Source organism: Pyrus communis, chromosome 14, assembly GCF_963583255.1.
Source record: "Pyrus communis chromosome 14, drPyrComm1.1, whole genome shotgun sequence".
NCBI classification, from domain to species: Eukaryota; Viridiplantae; Streptophyta; class Magnoliopsida; order Rosales; family Rosaceae; genus Pyrus; species Pyrus communis.
Window position 1 is genome coordinate 5,485,106 of NC_084816.1, and position 20,326 is coordinate 5,505,431.

At 35.7% G+C, this 20,326-nt stretch overlaps 3 protein-coding genes and 1 pseudogene across 4 annotated transcripts; 2 read left to right on the top strand and 2 right to left on the bottom strand.

The window, feature by feature from the left end:
- Nucleotides 1-52: 52 nt before the first annotated feature.
- On the bottom strand, nt 53-2,909 carry LOC137714794 (metal tolerance protein B-like). Of its 2 annotated transcripts, XM_068453930.1 has the most exons (3): nt 2,645-2,909; nt 1,890-2,029; nt 53-1,319 (listed from the first exon to the last, which is right to left on the bottom strand). In XM_068453930.1, exon 3 carries the CDS (start codon nt 1,317-1,319, stop codon nt 138-140), a length of 1,182 nt encoding a protein of 393 aa, XP_068310031.1. In that variant the 5' UTR covers nt 1,890-2,029; nt 2,645-2,909; the 3' UTR covers nt 53-137. The 2 variants fall into 2 exon arrangements, with proteins under 2 accessions (XP_068310031.1, XP_068310030.1); XM_068453929.1 differs by lacking the exon at nt 1,890-2,029 and having other exon boundaries at nt 2,645-2,905.
- Nucleotides 2,910-3,495: 586 nt separating this feature from the next.
- On the top strand, nt 3,496-7,173 carry LOC137716594 (uncharacterized; annotated as a pseudogene).
- LOC137714257 (uncharacterized) lies at nt 4,787-6,759 on the top strand. Its single transcript, XM_068453510.1, has 6 exons — nt 4,787-4,816; nt 4,888-5,043; nt 5,757-5,846; nt 5,951-6,021; nt 6,493-6,549; nt 6,684-6,759. Exons 1-6 carry the CDS (start codon nt 4,787-4,789, stop codon nt 6,757-6,759), a joined length of 480 nt encoding a protein of 159 aa, XP_068309611.1.
- A 6,299-nt stretch (nt 7,174-13,472) lies between the features above and the next one.
- On the bottom strand, nt 13,473-15,736 carry LOC137715436 (deoxypodophyllotoxin synthase-like). The gene is made up of 3 exons (XM_068454769.1): nt 15,293-15,736; nt 14,434-14,758; nt 13,473-13,971 (listed from the first exon to the last, which is right to left on the bottom strand). Exons 1-3 carry the CDS (start codon nt 15,664-15,666, stop codon nt 13,714-13,716), a joined length of 957 nt encoding a protein of 318 aa, XP_068310870.1. The 5' UTR covers nt 15,667-15,736; the 3' UTR covers nt 13,473-13,713.
- Between the last annotated feature and the right edge of the window lie 4,590 nt (nt 15,737-20,326).

Sequence of the window (20,326 nt, forward strand, 5' to 3'; positions counted from 1 at the left end):
TGGAATTCTTTGGGACATCCGGATGCGTAAATTTTAATCGCTTGCCCAAGAAGTCAACATGATTAGTGCTAAACTTTTAAAGTGGGAAAGGGTAGGATTTAATAATATCAAACAAAATGATGGTTTGAATCTGTAGTCTACTGTTCAATCTGTATAGTTACATGATGTATTCTGTAAGTACTTTCACAGTAATCCCTAATCTTGTCAATTATCTGACTAGAGCTTACGGCAGGCTCGGACGTTACATGGCAAGACAACACAGTTTTTCCAACCGTTAGCGCCCAAACGTGTAGGTCGTGAACATCCCGAACTCCTTTGATGCACTTGATGCCTTTTTCTAGCCCGGCGATATCAATCTCGCTTGGCGTTCTCTCCATCAATATCCCATATATATTTTTAAGCATCGATATAGTTGTGCTAACAGCAAAAACAGAAAATATGAGTGTGCAGATGAGATCAACTACTAACCAATCTGGCCTTGCCCATATGATGCCTCCAGCGGCCATCACCCCAACGGACTGAATCATATCGGCGATGACATGCAAGTAAGCTCCCTGGATATTTATGTTTAATATTTTAGTCTTTTCTGGAGAAGTGGATGACACCAGACTCGTTTTATCGTCCTCCATTATTGCACTTTCTTCCTCCTGATAATCATGACCATGATGATGATCGTGATTATGGCCATGATGATGATCGTGAGTATGAACTTGATGATGATCATGACCTAAGCCTCCACATGCATGATGGGTGTGGTCGTGACCAAGCCACACGACCATGATTAAGTTGACAAGAAACCCAAATGCGGCAACTGAAAACATGAGTAACCCGTTCACCTTTTCCTTAGTGTGAACGATCCTGTCAACTGCTTCATAGATCAAGATCCCAGAGACCAGCCATATGAGCTGCACAGAGAAAAGGGCACTCAAAACCTCAAGACGGTGATATCCGAAAGACTGGTACGATGTTGCCTCCCAACCTGAAGCCTTTACTGTGAAAAGAGCAATGGAGAATCCAACAACATCAGTGAGCAAGTGGGCTGCATCTGTGAGTACTGCAAGGCTGTTGGCTTTGACACCACCAATAATTTCAACAACCATAAACATGAGAGATGCAACAACGAGTACAGAAAGTTTTGTAGCTGACTTTGACCGCTGTTTCGAATCCAAACTACAGTGCTCGCTTTTGGAGAAAACACAGACACACAAGGAGCGAGGCACCTGTGGTGGCACAGGAAGAGCATCAATACCTTCAGAGACTATTGGGATCTCAATTTCCTGAGACTCTGTTCTCGTAAAGGGTACCTTCTCATGTTCCATCTGCTTCAGAAAAGTGGCGGTGTTAATTTCTTTAAAAAGAAAAGAAAATCTGATGAAGAGATTCAGTAATATGATTGATTAATCGCGTTCATTCAGAGATGATAAGTCATATGTTATGTTATGAAGTTTACATAAAGTAAAAAAAAAAATTGATCTTTTGGACATTCGGAACTCGAGATTCAGAAAAATTGTTGGTTTCAAATACGAAACTATTAGAAGTTAGTTTCAAACGCTAAATTATTAGCATCAGCTCCAAGGATTACTTGACTATCCAAATCCATCTCAGGCTACAACTGTGCATCAACTCACCGCAATGACACAACAATCTGCATCCTCATCGTATCTGTTTTACATTCCCCTTGTCCATGTAGTTCACTCAATAACATTGCACCACTCCCAAATGGTTTTCATTGCACATTATAAGATTGTATTAGATAATGTCTTTTCCTCTGTTTAATGTGCAGTCATTGATTTTAAAAGCAGATGACGCATTTCAGTTTTATAGCTAAATCGAGGCCTATTTACATATATTAAGCAAGCTCAGGATATTAGAGTGCTACGTCAACTTACAGCAAAACAAAGCAGCTGCGCAAGCGAGCACACAGAAGATCGAGCTGGCCCAAAGCTGCTCAGAGCTAAGTCATATTCCAGCTCAAAGACCACTTCAGCAGAAGCTAATTGGCAATGGTCGACTGGTATAACTGGTATAACTGATGCAACAACTTTAATTAAGCTTTAATTAAATTCTCTGAGTTTAGTTACTAGTACGGAATTGTTTAGCTTAGATATTCTCGGGTTCAGTTAGCTTGGTTTCACTGTGTGTGCAACCATGTGTATGACCGTTACGCATTTAGTTATTGGATGAAGGAAGAACAGTCTAATCCTTCCATTCTATGTAGAAAAATTAGAAACCTTGGAATTTCATCAAGAGCCACCTTAAAACTAACTTCCCTAACCCTTCCATCGTGTTGGACCCCGAAAAATGGTAATAACTATTTTTTTTCTACAATCTAATGCCTCTATGTGCTGCATCAAGAACCCAAAAACCTGAAATTCGGGCCGCTTTCTGATTCGAGAAGAATCAATCATCTCAACCCCAGTTGAACACCAAGCATCCAACTTTGCAACACATCCAATTAAACTAACAGACCCAAAATTTCAAATTCCATATATTACCACTATCCAATACAATCATATAACAAAAATGAACACAAAGATCATAATACCCACTTCAAAAAGCAAATCAAAGAATCCAAAAAACCCAATAAAAATATCGAAAAACAAAACGAAGGAAGAGAGATCAATTGGGAACGATGAAGGAGTACCTGAGAATCTGAGAGAAAAGTAGAGCTTTTGATGACGGGGCTCCCTCTCTCTAGGGATCTCAAGCTTTAGAAATGGTCAATGAAATCAATAGGGAGAGATTTGAGAATTGAAATAATTAGGGTTTTACCTACATGGAAACGCAGTCGTCATTTGTGGTCCAAGTCACACACTTTCTCCCGTCAATCATTGGGGGCAACGGCATTTAGCCTCCGTTGACGACAACGGAATCAGGACGAAATCACTGGTTAATTCAATTCTTAGGGTAATCTCAAACTCCTCCAAATTGATTGGAGGAAAGATTTGGAGATTTTTCTAACTTGGAAACAAGTTGAAGTTTGATTTTGATTGATTATTTCTTCAATTCAGTTAAAATTAATCATTTGATTTTTCATCTTTACTTTTTTATTTGTGTGACACGTGACTCATTTTAATAAAAATTCTAACGGAGTTGACGAAAATGACCGTAGCAGTACGTTTTGATAAGTCAAAAGACTAATTGTTATAAATTTTTAGTTAAAAGATTATTATTCTAATTAATTTAAAATTAAAAAACCATTACTACAATTTTTACTTTCTTTTTTATTATACTTAGCTCACGAATCTAATGATATTTAAATGATCTTAGTCTGAATTTGTTGAATATATATTTGTATTAAAAATATTTTTGACACTATAAAATTTTTATTTTCTTGCTTGTATTTTAAATTTAATTTTATAAATGCTATATTCGTAACCAATTTATTTTTTTCCGGTTGTATAATAAAACATAACAGAAATAACGGAATGGCCTACTGACCGTTAGAAACGATCTTCACAGCCACCGCTTTCTCTCTCTTTACCATATCTAAACCATCACACATAGAAACCGCCATGCAGAGGCTGCAGCGAGGGCAGCCGAGACGGGAATCACCGTCCTTACCTCGCCTTCGCTCCGCCATGGACTCCCGCCACGCAACTCTCGGCCGACGAACGGTACAGATCTCATCGCCACCGTCTGCTTTCCTTTTCCTATTGAATATTTGAATCCGAAATTAAATATTCTCCTTCAATTTTGTTCATTTCATTTAAATTTCTATCAGTTGGAAGAAATTGGCCAAAAGCGAGCTGCAGAAAAATTGAGCAAAACTTCGTCCGGACCTGATCTCAGCAAAGCCTCCATCCCTATCGGTTCGTCATCTATTTTCGATAATGTTTTCGGTTGAATTTGATATTTTTATGCTTCTGATGAAGTTTTTTATTGCGCAGATAATGTAGGAATGTGAAAATCGGAGAGCGCGAATCGACTCTCTGAGGTAGGAGCTGATTTCTGGATTCATTATTTGTTGAGAAAAGAATTTTTTTTTTTCTGAAATTTGTTTTTTGAGTTTTATGTTTGGTTGCTGAGACAATTTCAGTTTAAATTCTCATGTAAATATGATTGCTGGTGCAGAGCGACGTAAGTGTTTTGGTTGCTCAGATAAAGAACTTGGAGAAGAAGAATGCGGAATTGGAGGAGCAAAACAAAAACTTGGCTTCCATGGTAGGACTTCTGTTTCTGTGGTTTGTTTGTTTAATTCTTCGTTTGCATTTTACGAAGATGTTAGTTTTCGGTGATGATCAATTTTATGGTGTATAATTATTTTACCCACTTGATGTTTCAGCTTGAAACAAAGGAAGCTGGGGGCGATGTGCTGCAAAAACGTCTGGATGATCCGGTAGATGTAGCACCTTTTAAATCTCTTTGCATTTTTCTTTCAGTAAAGATTATGTCTTCCATATTTTGCTGTCTTGTTTTCATTTCAGGGTCCGTATAAATTTTTCGCTGCCAGTAATTCCGTTATTTGTTAGAGATATTGATTCACAATGAATGTACAACTATTGGAAAGAAAAGGGCTTTACTCGTTAACTTTTTCAGCCTGTTCTCATTTACACTTCGCTGTAAATTGCAGGAGAAAAACACTGTACCTTCATTGAGAAAAGCTCTCAAAGATGTTGCAATGGAGAAAGATGCGGCAGTTGTTGCACGGTTACTGACCATCTATATGTTAGTCGGTGTTTCATCTCACTTGGTTCTCTCTATTTTGTTTCACTGTCAAAATTTGATTTCTTAGTGTAGGACGATCTTTCAGCACAGCTTCGTACGCTCAAGAAACGGTTAGAGGATGCAGAGGAAGAATAGTATCAAGTATGCAGTTAGTTTCTCTATTGGATCTCTCTGGAACAACAGATTTGTATGGTTTTCTCACTCTTTGTCTTGCAACAGGCTGAGGAAGACACAGCCGCTTTGAGAGCAGAACTGAATATGTTACAGCAACAAGCAATGAGTGGTTCACTTGGTGCAATGAACTCAATTTCTAATTCACCAGATCAGATACAAATGTTAGAAAAGGAGTCAGCTAGCTTAAAATCTGCGTTGCAGGTGATAATTTGTTTATTGGAATTTTTGTAGTTTCACATCTGGTGTTTGTTTATAGGTGTCTAACTGTGGTAAATTTATTGTAGCAAGAGTCACTTGAGGCAACAAGAGCGACAACAATTAGCAGAGGAGCAAGCACAGGCATCGACACTTACATCTGAAAAGCAAGAATTGGAAGAAAAACTTGCAGATATGTCCAGAAAGGCTTCAGGTACCAAATCTACCAAATATACATTTCAACAACATAAGGAATTTCAGAGAAACTCTTTTCAGATTTCAAGGTACAAATAGGGTGGGGACTTTAGGAAGCCTCTTATAAATCTTGGGGTGCACGTAGTGATGTGGAACAAAAGGAATAATTGTACCTAAAACACTGTTGATCAAGAAAAGTAAATGAATCGGTCGTTGTTGGCTTGACTTTTTCCTCTAACAGGACAGGGATTCCAAAACTGCTTCCATCATAGCTTTTCTTCTCATTTTTATGTTCATCGCAATATGCATACTTCCTATATACCCATGTTTAGATCCATAACCTATATCCCTTGCCAAAGAAAATAGGGAGGGAAACAAGGAGGCAGGAATGTAATGAGTTCCTCTCAGGAGGCACTGTACTATTAGTCCATTACATATTATGAGTGTGGCTCATTAGTTCCACCTCCTCTCTTTCTTGTTGTCCCTTGATAAATTTATTTACGGGTTAATGCATTAATGTCCAGGAAGACAAGGAGAAACTTGAGCAGCAGTTGCATGACATGGCGGTAGTGATTGAGAAATTGGAAAGCAGTAGACAAAAACTTTTGATAGAGGTTATCCTTGCAACACTTTCTCTTTCATAACTCCAATAAGAAACTTTGCTTTGGTGGTGGTTTTGTCTTTTGACAGCAAACTCACTTTTTGTACATGGTGGCAGATTGATTCCCAATCTTCAGGGAAAGGCTTTTCGAGGAAAATTCTGATCTCTCGAATTCTTATCAGCAAGCAGTGAATATTAACAGAATGTTGGCTATCTGCATGCTTACCCTGTATTCATTTTTGTAATAATTTCTTGCTTTTGTTCTCCTTAGATAGACTGAAACAATTGCCAACAGGACATGGAGAGCTTACGCTTTACTATGCCTTTTTTCTTTTCGTAAAACGTCTAATTTTTTGGCATGTGAATTTGCAGGTGAAAGACTGTCTTAAGCATAACGAAGAGCTCCGTTGAACTTTGGATAAGTTGAGAACACCGGGCCAAGGGATTGTCAGAATCCCATGATGGCAGGGCCAATGACACTGGTTAGTCTGTTAGCAGAAAAAACGTTTATTTCATAGTTTCGTTTTTTGGTATGAAAAAACTTCTATTGTTTGAAACTTTCCATGGTGCTTTGTTTTGTTAAAGATTGAGGATGGGGATTACTTAGCTTTCATTAATTGGCATCGTTTTTTGAATTTCCTTTGTGTTTTTGTTTGTAGGATCAACTCGCGAAAGAACAGAGGAGAGCAGAGGCATTATCCGATGAAGTATTGCAGGTCTCTGCACGACTCCAACAAGCCACCCAAGCATACAATGGGCTTGCATGCCTGTAAGCTCCCACTCCCTCTTTCCCGCCCTCCATTTTCTTGTAAGTTTCGTGCTAACATCAATTTCATCCGACGCGTTGCAGCTATAAACCAGTGTTGCGAAACATTGAGAGCAGTCTCATCAAGATGAAACAAGACGGCCCCGTGACGGTGCGGTGAATGCTAACGCAAATCAGCTCAACCCCCTTTATACTAAACTTGGTTAAAGTAGCACATTATTATTTGTAAAGTCTGAAACCCATATGCTCGGCATTCTTCATCTTCAAAATGTTCAGTAAGTAAAGGTAAAGGAAAAAAAATGTGTAGTTATGTAAAAATTGGGTTTCTGTTACGTATTTTGTAATGGTGTCCTATTTGGGTTTGAATTTGACTTTTTTAGTTGGATTCTTTGCTTGGTGGAGAGATTTTGTCAATCACCTATTTGATTAGGATTTGGATTTGCTTTCAATTAGAATTAGAATTCTAAGCTAAGTCTTATGCACTCTAAGTAGGAGCTTAAAGTTAGTTTATTTTGTGTGCCTCACCATTAGTTTAGAAAGTTTTCTCTGGTTGAGCTTTGGGTGGAGGTCACCGTTTAAGGTCTTGAGTATGGTAATTTATGGCTCATTCGCTTGGCAATTACAATTTGCGAAATCTTTTTTGTTTGTTATTGGATTCTCTACTCATTTCGTTTATGGTTGTAATTGTGGGATTTGGGTTGTGAGAGTTTTACCACTCTTTTGTAATTTCCGTTTGTTTAGTGAAATTCATGGTCGTGCTTTGCCCATGAACGTAGGCTTTAGCCGAACCACGTTAAATCTCATGTTCTTATTTTGAGATTGTTTACTTCTTTGTTTTCGCCTCCAACATTGATATTTGGTATTTTGTTGGAATTTGCTTCCATTTCCGCATAAAAGTATAATAGAAATAGATAATCTCGGAAGGCTCGAATAAAAAACATATGGTAAAAACATAAGTCTACACATAACTTGTACAGGGCTGTGGAGTCTTGCATTCTTATAAATTATAGTTTTGTAGGATGAAAACATGACTCGTCTGAGTAATACTGCATTTACCACATTTGTATCACATTTTTAATAGATATAGATCTCACCAATACAAGCAGGTTTTACCTTTATTAAAAAGGTGGTACGCAAATTGTGATAAGACTTTCCATAATAGTTTGAGTGAGTGTGAAAACTAAATATATGGATTAGACAACCTGAGTTTGATATTTATCTACTCTTACGCAAGTGTGAGTACAATATATTGATATCACGCTCATAAGTTTAATATATTGATATCACACTCAAATATTTCATCATATCGTAGGAGTATGATTCTTATGATGACAATATATTAGTATCGCACTCACTTTTTTTGGCCTACTGTAAAAAGCCTAAGATTATCATTTTTGTCAAACAATCCTTATCTGCAGCACATTTCGGTCATTGTACGTTAGGTTTGTGCTGAACATTACTTGACAAGAACTTGAAGATGCATTACATGCTAACACAAATATAAATCGTTCCAATTAGTTAGAAACATAAATAACCAATTTGACAAAAAAAATTATGATGCTCAGAATAGAATACTCCAAATCTTTTAATCGTTAGATTTTAACATTATATATATATATATATATATATATATATATATAATATATTTTTTTTAATATTTAATAGTTAAAACTCAAAAGTATCGTATACTTCGAAGTACTTTACAAAAGAAATTCGTAATTCTATAATTTTAGTTAAATTTTCTTCGATTCGATTTAGGTCACAACAAAACTGACATTTTTGAATTATATTGAAATAAATTGTCAAAGTAGGAACTCGTGTTGGTGACTAATAACCGATGACATGCCGGGCACCAAGGCTTCATTAAACATAAGACAACGACATGCTGAACAATATAGTTCTCGTAAACTATTACACATGTTCTTAAAATATAATTATCCTCTAAAACAATGGAAAATTTCAAGCTCGGAATTGATTTTCTAATTGAATGCTCGTGGCGAGCAATGAAATGAAATTGAAAGAAGGTCAAAAGTTCAAAATATCTTGAACAACATGACTTAATTTTGAACAAATAACTTAGTTAGAGCAAAATGGCAAATTATTATTTTTGGAAAGTTGATATGACATTTCGTTTAAAATTTTAGTTTATAAGATAGAATGAAATAACTGTATAAGTTCATATAACACATTAAAAATTTTCTCATTTTATATTTAGTTGATTCTAACTTATTTTAAGACTTTTTCGTTGTCATAAGTGTCACATCCCGACCTCGGCGGGACCACTTCCCGGGCCCGCTCCACCACCGTAGCACGATATTGTCCTTTTTGAGCCCCATCACGTCATCATGGTTTTGTTTCTGGGAACTCACACGAGAACTTCCCAATGGGTCACCCATATGGTTTTGTTTCTGGGAACTCACACGAGAACTTCCCAATGGGTCACCCATCCTGAGAGTGCTCTCGCGCACTACTTGCTTAACTTCGGAGTTCCGATGGAACCCGAAGCCAGTGAGCTCCCAAAAGGCCTCGTGCTAGGTAGGGATGAAAATATACATATAAGAATCACTCTCCTGAGCGATGTGGGATGTCACAATAAGCAACTTTGCAATGAGTGCATAAATATTTCGTAATATTTTTTTAACAGTTTATTACATAAATATTCTTCAAAGTTTATCGAATTTTCACAAAACATTTTCACATTTGAGACATTACAATAACACTCACTTAGTCTTGTTGCTAGCTTGATGCTGTAACGAAAGAGCATGCAACGTTTACTCCGACCACCCCTAAGATTCGACTTTGATGTAGTTTTCCTCATCCAATTTCCTTTTTTTTTGGCAAGCTAATTAAAATATTAAAAAAATAAATAAAAATAAACCAAAATCAAACTAGATCGAACTAAAATAAATTGAACCAAATTAATTTGATTTATCGTTTAAAATTTGAGAAAATCAAATCAAACCGAATATCTAATTTCAGTTATTTTCCGGCTTGGCAAAAAATCGAACAGAAATTAATTGAATCCACTTTGAATATTAATTCAAATAGAATTCTCATGGGTACAATTATTTTTCTTCAAGCTCTTCCTCCATATCCTCTTTGCATATTGGATCATCACTTTGGCCTCCATTTCCCATCCTTAATCATACTAATGTATCCAAACGGAAACCATATTTTTACAAGTCGATTCATTGTACGCCAAATGCTAATGGAATTATTTTTTGAACAGGTTAATTACATAAATATTCCTTGAAGTTTATCAAGTTTTCACAATACGCCATCACGTTTGAAACATTACAGTAACACTCACATGGGCTTAGTCTTCTTGTTGCTAGCTTGATGCTGTGATAAACTAGCAGCCAACATTTCCTCCGATTCCCCCCTAAGATTCGACTTTGGTGTTGTTTTCCTCATCCAATTTCCAGTTTTTTTTTTTTTTTTTTTTTTTTTAACCTAGTGTGACATCCCGTCCCGGAAATATCGAAACGTACGTGTGAAATTACAATTTTACCCCTAGTGCGTTTCTCGTCACGTTCTTGGTTGTTTTGTGTGTTGTGGCATGTGTTGGGCCACACACACACACGTGCACATTCACTGTCTCTCTCTACCCTTTCTCTGTCTCTGTCTCTCATCTCTCTCCCTTCCCGTTCACCTTAAAACGTACGGACAAACCCCAAAACCCCTCAAACCTTAACAGATCGAGGGAACCAAGTACACCATCAAGTTCGTGAGGCTGAGAGGAGTCCAGTGGTACCATTTTCAGGTAAGGACTTCGACGTTTTCACGTCGATTTTACAAGCTCCGTTTTAGTCACTGTTCATGCAAGATTAATCTAGTTAGTTTTTGGACTTTTGAAGCTTGTAGATGTGTTGGTGAGGTCCCAAGGAGCTTGGGAGTGTATCGTTGGACGGAATTGGACGTCGGAACCACGAACTGTAAGTTTGGCCGAATTTTCATATTTTTGGAAAGTTTGATCCCATTATTTTTAGTCCCTAAAACTTGTCCAACGTGGTAGATTATGTTTAGGGCTTCATTTTGGTATAAATTACGTGAAAAATAGATGAAAAACGAAGGAGAATAGTGAGTTTAAAGTTTTCCCAGTTTTCCGGTGACCGGAGTCCGGCGAGGGTAGGCCGGAGAAGAAACAGGAATATTCCGTTAATTTTAACGGAATATTCCTAACGGCAGTAACGGTATCCGGTTAAGTTTAACGAAATATTCCGGAATTTTAACGGAATATTCCTAACGGCGTCAATTGACACCGTCAGTGTGCATGGCACGTGGCCGCGCGTGGGGGCGGGTAGGTCCATGCCTATTTTGGCGCGTGGGGGCGCGTGAGAGGTCCAAAAATTATTTTAAAAATATGGTTGTGATCCTGAGGTTGTGTAGAGCACGTTGGTATATTTAATTGTCCATTTTGAGCAATGTATGAGAAGTTGTTATGAGAAGTTGGTTATGTGCTTTAAAGTTAACGTTTTTATAGTTATTTCGCATATAGGTGACATGTACCCCGAGGACGAGCGTTCGCACTCGAGGCAGGGGGGCTACGACCCTTCCACATACCAGTGAGTGGGCTTTTGTTTTCCGTATATACCTATATACATTTATATTCCCAAAAATTGATTAAAAGGGTTATTTATGTTATGTCATGCACCACATTATTATTGTTTATGCATCATCACATGCATTAGTAGTGGCATACATTTATATATGCGTATTGGGTGCCGTGGACGCACAGGTAAGTGCCAGGTAAGAGGTATGCATGTTTACATTTCAGTAGTGGTTTGAGATGATTAGAGAGCTCATAACCTGCACCCCCGGTGTTAGTGCTCCCGCCCAGAGTAGGGCACAGTCCTTCACGTGATGTTCACCTCCCGCACCACACGCTCAGCTTGGATCCAAGTTAGGTGCACAGTCCTGTCGTACAGACCACATTAGGTGGTTCCGACTCGTAGGTGACCCGCGATTATTCACACAGCCTTCACGTGATCGTAGCACTAGAGCGTATATATATATGTTACACCCAGGCCTGTCGTACAGACCACTTTAGGTGGTTCCGACTCGTGGGCAGGTTCAGTTATTGAGTTGAGATTTGAGCTCTATATGCAGCCGTACAGGTCACGTTAGGTGACTCCGGCTGCCAGATGTTATATTATTGATATGATTCATACCTGAGCACATACATTTTATTATGAGGTTTCGACATGGCATATCTTGAGCATGATTGGCATACCCTTGAGCATGTTTGGCATATTTATACATACGTTTATATGTTTATTTTCTGGGAAGTATACAGGTTTTACGGCGAGGGGTTAGAATGTATTTTGCTAAATGGTTTTCAAAGAGCTTTGTTTTTGCCCACTCACGCTTTTGTTTTGCGCCCCTCCAGGTTCTAGTTGATCAGCAGTTTCGGTGGTTTTCCCAGAGGATTCTCCCGACTTTTCTGACAGATACTCACCAGCGTAGGGTCGCCTTTGGGTGTACTTATGTCGCAACTTTCTTTTGGACTGCTGTAGACCTGCTCTGAAATTGTCTTTCACTTGCGCTAGCACTTGTTTAGTACTTGTATGCTAGTTTTTAAATTATTCGTACTTTTATATTATTACTTTATTGGCTTCTGCACGTGCACATGGCTACGTCACCTTCGGGTGACGGCCAGCACGCTCCGATCACGGTCGGGGTGTGTCACTTAGGCAAGCCAATTAAAATATAAAGAATGAATAAAAAAAAATTAAAATCAAACTGGACCAAACCGAATTAATTCGGTCTATCATTTAAATTTTGAAAAAACCAAATCAAACCGAATAGTTAATTTCATTTTATTTTCAGATGTGACAAAAAACCAAACCGAAATGAACCAAATCCACTCCTACCCCTTTCACTTATAAAGAACTTGACCTCGAGTTCTCCTTGAATTGAATTTGATCATAAGTAGACAAGTTGCTTGATCACAAATAAATTCTTCAACTTAAGGAGTGCCGAGATGTTACAATCATGAAATCAAAATCATAAGTAAAATTGGAATATTCAACTTTATAATTTAATTATTTCTTGACTGACGACTATTGCACCCCAAACTTGCTTGTTCAGTTAATCTTGAAATTTAATTCCACATTGATCGGTTGTGGATTTTTCATATCATATTTTTCACTTAATTTATATCCATACCTTGAGTTTCATGGTGGATCACTTGTAAGTTTGTAACTCGTATCCCTTCTTGAATTAAAATAGAATTCTCATGGGTACAATTATTTCTTCAAGCTCTTCCACCATATCCTCTTTGCATATTGGATCATCACTTTGGCCTCCGTTTCCCATCATACACAAATGTATTCAAACAGAAACCATGCTTTTACAGGTCGTTTCATTGTACACCAAATTCTAATAGAATTATTTTGTTCTTTCTTTCGAGTGACATTGCCCTTTAAAAAAAAAGAAAACTAATGAAAATAGTTTGAAATTTTTGAGTTTTAATCAAAAGAACAAAAATGTGTTGTAAGTGAATAGTACCATAAGTGACTTTTTAGAGTAAAAATGTCATTTTCGTTAAAAGTGAACAATACCAGAAGTGTTTCGTTAAAACTCCCTTTAAAAAAGGACATTACATATACATATCACGAAAAATTCGATTTCAAAGGGGTCCTTGCAAACTAAATCTAATATCATATATATAAAGTATTTTTGCTTGGGATAGTGATATTCACACATCCAGTTTTATTTCTCACAGCCCCTTGTTAAATTTTTGGTCATTGATCTTCTTCAATTCATTGAATCTGACGCTTGAAAATTTAAAAAGTGTGTGAAAAGTAAAATGGGCATGTGAAATGTTCTCGTCACGGGGAACCGTGCTCAACCATACAATAATTCTTGGAATGGAATAAAACCAAAGTTGAATGCTTTATTACACATAGATAGTTGGAGTGTTCTGGGCTTGGAAGGAAGCAGCCGTGAAATCCCACAACTTAAGCACATGCTAATGCACCTGGACACTAAGTAATTAACAACAAAGATTCCTGCTTGATAGTACATTTATTAGTTATTAACACCGCAGTATTATTTTTTTCCATAATATTTTTATCCAGCATCAAGTTTGAGTCCTCCTCAGTCCTGCAGATTAAGCTGCAGAATTTGTAACACCGCAAAAGGTATTGACAGGAGAGACTGAGTTCCTGGCCTCACCCCTACTGTAAAACCTTATATACTCAAGACTGTCAAGTGGGTTATAGAGCAGTGGGTGCCTCTCGTCCACCAGTTCTTGTGGTACTTGTATTATTCCGTTGTTGAATGTAAACAACCCTAGTGAGTACCTCGTCTTGTCTCCACAATGCTTCACTCGATGATGACAAGCTTTTATTCTATCGTTGCTCCATACCTTATCGAACCAAGTCAAAATAACCAATTAGATCATTACTTCTAGTGTGTGTCCAATCTAATGCAAAGATCATGAACAAAAAGAATTTAGTCTATCATCCAAGAATACTCCTCATTATAATTATATGCTTACTGCTTTTTAAATATTGAACTTGTTGGATGGATGTATTTTGTGTATTTTTCTACTTCTATTTTTTGCATTTTATCATTTTTTTAATTATCCATACAAGTACAGTTTTTCTTTTGTAAGTGTAAATAGATACTTATTATAAGATATACAATAAATTTACATAAATGCGCCTAGACCTTGCCATTTGCCCGACTAGCGCCTAACGTTTTTTAGAATCTTCATAGAAGTATCCGCGGGCAAGGAGGAGGGAGTAACAGCCGACGGTAGTACTAGTGTAAGGTAATTGAAAACTAAGTAGTTGAAGGTATTTAATTATATGGGAATAGGACAAACCTGCAATCCATCACCGGCCAAGAACACGAACTGTGAAGGTACCGACTCAACGCTAATCCAAACACCATCCTTTGTTTTAACCTCCAAACCACCAACGTCGTGCTGAACGACGATGGTGGTGAAGTTCTTGTCTGTATGGCTCGCAAATCTCAAGGTTGTACGATCAGCTTCCTCTGGTTTGTTATACTTGAGGAATCTAAGAAGGTGGCTGTTGGCACTAGCAACAGACTCGTACTGCTTTTCTGCTCCATAGCTTTCGAATAGCATTTGTTCCACTTTGTGCTCCAACTCTGATAGTAATTGGGCAAATGAATCTGTAGTTTCACTGCGAAAAAACAAGAAAAAAAATGATACGTATGTATAATATATATATATATATAAGAAATTCAACATTTGGTTTATTCAGGTCACACTTTTAAGCGCTTTTATAAGCTAGAATCATTTTTAACTTTTTTGCGAGATGCAGCCACAAGCGCTCTGGCCTAAAAAAAATAAACGGTTTTTTTTTTTTTTTTTTTTTTTTTTTTGAGAATAAAAATGAAACGTTTCAACTAGCAGTCCTATAAACATATTGTTAGACACAGAACAGGATCCTATTTGGATCCTTTCCTCCTAATCCACCAAATCAGAAAATCCGCATCATTGAAATTTAATTCAACGGCTACAAACATGAGGTTACTTTAAAAGTTCTAATAACTTCAGCCGTTTGATCAAATTTCAATAGCACGGATTTCCTGATTTGATGGATTAGGCCGGAGATGATTATTTCACACTATCATAGTTTAGAAAGTTGACAATTTGGCTGTAGAGTAATATTTAAATCTAATAGAAATAGGAAAAGAAAACTAGAAATACTTACCAGAAATTGCTCTTTCCATCGGGCCACATGAGATTTTTGAACTTCTGAGTTTCTTCTGGAGATGTGACATTATCAATGGCGATACCTTCATAGAGTGGCATAAGGTGGTTCGGTCCAATATACCCACGATATGGTTCTTTACTAACGCTCTTCACTTTGTTTTCCAAAGGAACCTCAAACAAATCTTTGGCCTGGCCAAAGATATCGTTCAGAAGTTGTTCAGAAATTTGATCGTACTGCGCCACGAAGCCACCGTACTCTTCGAGTGCATACCGGACTTTTTGGGAGGTCGACAGCCAAGAACTTGAGCCAGACTTCAAGACATCGACGGAGAAATCGATGGTAGGAAGCTTTGGAAGTGTTAACGAGTCCATTAATTTAACTAGTACTGGGATGCTATGCAATATTTTTCTCTCTACTTGGTGAGGAAAGTGATGGTATCAAAGTGAGATGTTTCATGCTGCTTTTATAGTGGTTTTTCATGCATTAGAGTTCACTATAAAACTAATAAAAATTAAATGAAGTGAGTCAAGCATTTCGATATTCCGGTCACATTTTTTATTTTTTAACTTTATGTGGTTGCAAGACGGTATCATTTTGAAATTCTTGCTTAATCATTTTGAAATTCTCATATTTTATGTTGTAATATTTTTTTGGTCGGAAGATGTATAACACTGAAACACACAACAGTATGTCAGTTGACTTATGATGCACACAATTTTTATTGAGAAAATTAGAATTAGATCTCTCATTTTAGACTTTGTAGATTAAACATTTATGCTTTTTGAGTTTTTGATTAAGCTCTTGAAACATTTGATTAAGATACTCAGACTTGAACTACTTCAGATTAATTGAAATTAATTTACATCTAAATATCTGCTATATATTTTAAATAATTTCAACTATATTTAAGTCTAAAAATTTAAACTTTTCAAATCTAAATGTACACCCACGCCAAATAGTAACGTACCAACATTAAATGAAAACATACCAACGTCAAACAAAAACATACCCACCCCAAATTAAAACGTACCCAATTATAAACTATATTGAAATGAATATTTATCTTTTGGAATGTTTAAAAATATGTTTGATTCATACACAATGCTCTAGATGGTCTTGTTTTTTGGTAGATAAGTCTATGGAACAACTTTTAGTTGATCGGAGATAAATCCTTATTATTGTAGATAATGCTAAATAATAACGATAAATCATATAATTTTGAATTAACAAAAAGGCTATTGTCCGCTGATTAATGACTCTTTCTATAAATAAAAAAAATTAATTAAAGTAATTTAAACCTTTACATTGTTAACTACTCTTTCTATAAACAAAAATTAATTAATTAAAGTAATTCCTCATTATTAGGACAAAAGTAATAAAACTTACGTTTTGAAAATAAACGTACCAAAAATTCAAATGTACCAAGAAGCCAAATTGACCAAAAATTCAAATGTACCAAGTAACTAAATGTACCATTATAATCAAACGTACCAATATAACCAAACATACCTAACAACGATTTTTGTTACATTTTATTTAATTTACTAAAATAAATATTTTAATAAAAAATAAAATCTTAAATCATTATAATAAGAGATGCATAAAAATAGGAGGAAAAAAGGGAATGCTATCGTGAATAAACTTCTAATGAATAAAATTAAAGTACTAAAACGGTAGAAAAAATGTTTAATCAAATTTGCAAAAAGAATAAATATTTAGTCTATAACATTTAAAACCGAAATGTTTATATCAAAACGTCCTATCTTTACTTGATAAATAAGATTGTTAATTATGTGGTTGGTCAGTGACTTGTATCGTCCAGAAGCAAAACTCGGTTCGATCACCTACTTGATTTTCCAATTGGCGGTCAAAATCGACAGGCTAATCCTATCGCTCAGTTACTGGCTCTCTCTCTCTGCTTGCTTTCTTTGAATCTTCTTATTAATATATTTCTTTTTCCTCGTTAAACGTGATGCAAGCATTATCTTACTTTTCAGTTTTCGCTTTCAATTTTGAGTATAATTGTAATCTTATATATTCTTTAAAACATAAATTAATGTATGACATTATTTATGTTTTAGTTTTATCATACATACATTTTTTTTTTTTTTAACAATTTAGCTATTAATGATAATGTGACAAATATAGTGCTTACATTTTGCTAATGTGGATGTCAAGTTTGAGCCATGTGGATTACAAAATTAAAAAACGCATTAACTCTCTCTCTCATTCCCTCCCGTATTCTCTCTCCTTTTCTACCTTTCACATTAACTTTAGGGTGATTTTCAAAATAGGTCATGACGTTTCAATTTATCATTTTGCACCATAAATATTAAAATTGTTATCAATTTATTCTGAGGTAGTTGATTGTTTGATTCTTAATTAGATGACATGGTGAGTGTGAGACCCATATATAGACAACATCTAAGTAACAATGCATCATATTGACAAAACCTCCTTAATTTAACGAATGATTGGACTTTAAAAGAAAGAAATGTACAAATTGATGCAATTTCAAAACTTCAAAGTGTAAAATTATCATCACCCACTTTAAAAATCACCTCAAATCTAAAATCTAAAATGTAATAAGCCATATATTTATTTTACTTTATCAAATGTGTATGAAATTCATCCAAGCCTAGGTAGAAGAGCATGTGATATTAGACCAAAACACAAGAACAAGAAGAAGCACATGGAGCATGTGAAGATCCATACAAACTCTTTTTTTTTTTTTTTTTTTTTTTTTTTTTTTGTATTTTCAGTGCTTGTATTCTCTTTGGCAAAGTCACACGAGTGGTTGCTATTTCGAATTTAAGTTCTTGTTTTGTTTAGGTGAGGATTAATTTAAGGAAGTTTTAACGAAAAGTCCACGGTTCATTTTAACGAAAAATCATATTTTTATACTAAAAAATCAATCATGATACTATTCACTTTACCCTTTATTTTGTCTTTATTATTAAAACTCAAAGTTTTCAAGCCATTTTTATTAATTTTCCTTTAATTTAAACAAGGGTAGTACTTTCCACCTACACTTATATCTACTTCACACACAACTTTCAATTTTAAATTGTCGAATCGAATAATTGAAAAAGATTAATAATTAAAAATTAACAAAAATGTACGAGGTAAAAATGAATGTATAAATAATACTTTTCTTTAAACAATTATTACATGTAGGGCAGTGGCTTGAGGGATAGGTTGAGTGGTCAGCATTTGAAATTTTTATTTTTCAAGTATTCATCCATTTGTATAATAACATATAATTATCACTCAGTATTTTGAATACACTAAAAAATATCTCTTTCAACATTCGTGCTTGGAATATCAAGTTTGGCAACTCTGACCAAAAACTGCAAAACAAGTTCACCACATTTGATTTGACAAGAGATAGAGACGAAAATATCGACCAACACAAAAAGTACTTGGACTAACAAAATTCTCTTTCACTTTTCTTTTTGTTGGATTTTGTAAGATTTTACGAAACTAAAAGAGAATTTATTGTACTTTTCTTATTGTAACTTCCCTTTAACAATATATATATATATATATATATATATATATTTTTTTTTTAAATACAATATTAATTTTATTGAAAAAAAGCATTACAAAATACATATTCATAAAAAATATGCTTATAGTTGGTCCTTGCAACACTATCTAAAAAAATTCATTGAACCATAAAATTACGAGATAATGATAAGTAGGAAATACGTGTCTCACTAATAGAACATATGAAGTCAATGTTTAGAAGAGATAATGTAAGAGATCAAAACTCTCAATCTAAATTTTGGAGCAAGAAACACAACGCCCCACTCTTAATGAATCCCCGCATAATTCAAGAGCACCAATTTATGGTAGATTTAGCAAACTAAACAGCTCCGTTAAAGAAATTCAAGCACCAAATTGTAGAACCTGGAAATTAAGAAATAGACAAACTAACCAACCAAAATGGCCACTAGCTACATCCATCACGTCATTCCGGCTATACCCATAGCACCGTCCCGACCACACCCTAACCTTCGACTACACCGATACAACCCAGACCTCCAATCATGTCAGAAAATTGCCCCAAATTTTTGTAGTGTACATGACCCAAAACAAGGCGCTGTCATGACCACGAGTTTCATGGTGATTTCTACCCTTTTTATTTTTTTGGACAACATAGTGACTTTTACCCTATCCTAGTAAAAAAAAACAAACAAAAACCAAAAGATATTCCATGGCTTTTTTCATGTGACTAGAATACACACCTCAGTATGATAGGTGGTGTTCCTCACCAATAATCTATGGACACTTGTATTCTTATAGCATAACAATTTAATACATTTAAATTCGAGCTTTGAAAAACGCCCAGAGGCTCAGCATGACAAGTGGTTTTCCTCAGCCCTCCATTCTCAACCAAATTCGAGCTTTGAAAAACGCCCATAGGCTCAGTTTTCCGGAAAATGCATAAACTCTTCAACCTAAATCACTAAAAACAACAAAACCCAGAAGAAAAAAAAAAAAAAAGAAAGAAAAAGGAATTTTACTCTACATGCGCCAAAAACCCAAAAAAAAAAAAAAAAAGAGGAAAAAATGCTAATTAAAATCCAAGGGATAAAGGCGAGGAGGTAGAGAAGGACCAGATTTGAAGGGTTTATAGGGAGAAGAACATATAGAATGATCTGAAAAATGGCTTCTTTTTTTTTTTTTTTTTTTTTTAATATTACGAATTTATTTTCATAATTTTATATGTTTTATGGGTTTTGATTTTTTGATCTTCCTCACTGGATTTAGCTTTGAAATCTTTTGTTCGAGCTCGCTCGTGTGCAGCTCATAGTGTACAGAGGCCCAGAGGAGGGTGGGGGAAGGAGGAGATAGACGGCAAACCTAAAGGTCCGGCCAACCTCCGACCTCCGTTTATGATTTTGCCAATAACAATGGGGGGAGAAAAGTCAAGAGGAGATGGGGGCGTCTTAGGAGATTGGGACTAGAAAGCAAGTCTTGGGAACAGGGCAGGTCTTGTTTATTATGATTTTTTTTAATAAAATT

Coding starts and splice junctions, on each gene's coding strand:
- LOC137714794 (XM_068453930.1), bottom strand. CDS start 1,319: ATGGAACATGAGAAGGTACCCTTTACGAGAACAGAGTCTCAGGAAATT.
- LOC137714257 (XM_068453510.1), top strand. CDS start 4,787: ATGCAGAGGAAGAATAGTATCAAGTATGCA. Junction 5,847..5,950: donor GACAAAAACTTTTGATAGAG/GTTATCCTTGCA, acceptor ACATGGTGGCAG/ATTGATTCCCAATCTTCAGG. Junction 6,022..6,492: donor CGAATTCTTATCAGCAAGCA/GTGAATATTAAC, acceptor TTTTGTTTGTAG/GATCAACTCGCGAAAGAACA.
- LOC137715436 (XM_068454769.1), bottom strand. CDS start 15,666: ATGGACTCGTTAACACTTCCAAAGCTTCCTACCATCGATTTCTCCGTC. Junction 14,759..15,292: donor GATGGAAAGAGCAATTTCTG/GTAAGTATTTCT, acceptor GTTTTTTCGCAG/TGAAACTACAGATTCATTTG. Junction 13,972..14,433: donor TGGCCGGTGATGGATTGCAG/GTTTGTCCTATT, acceptor TGGTTCGATAAG/GTATGGAGCAACGATAGAAT.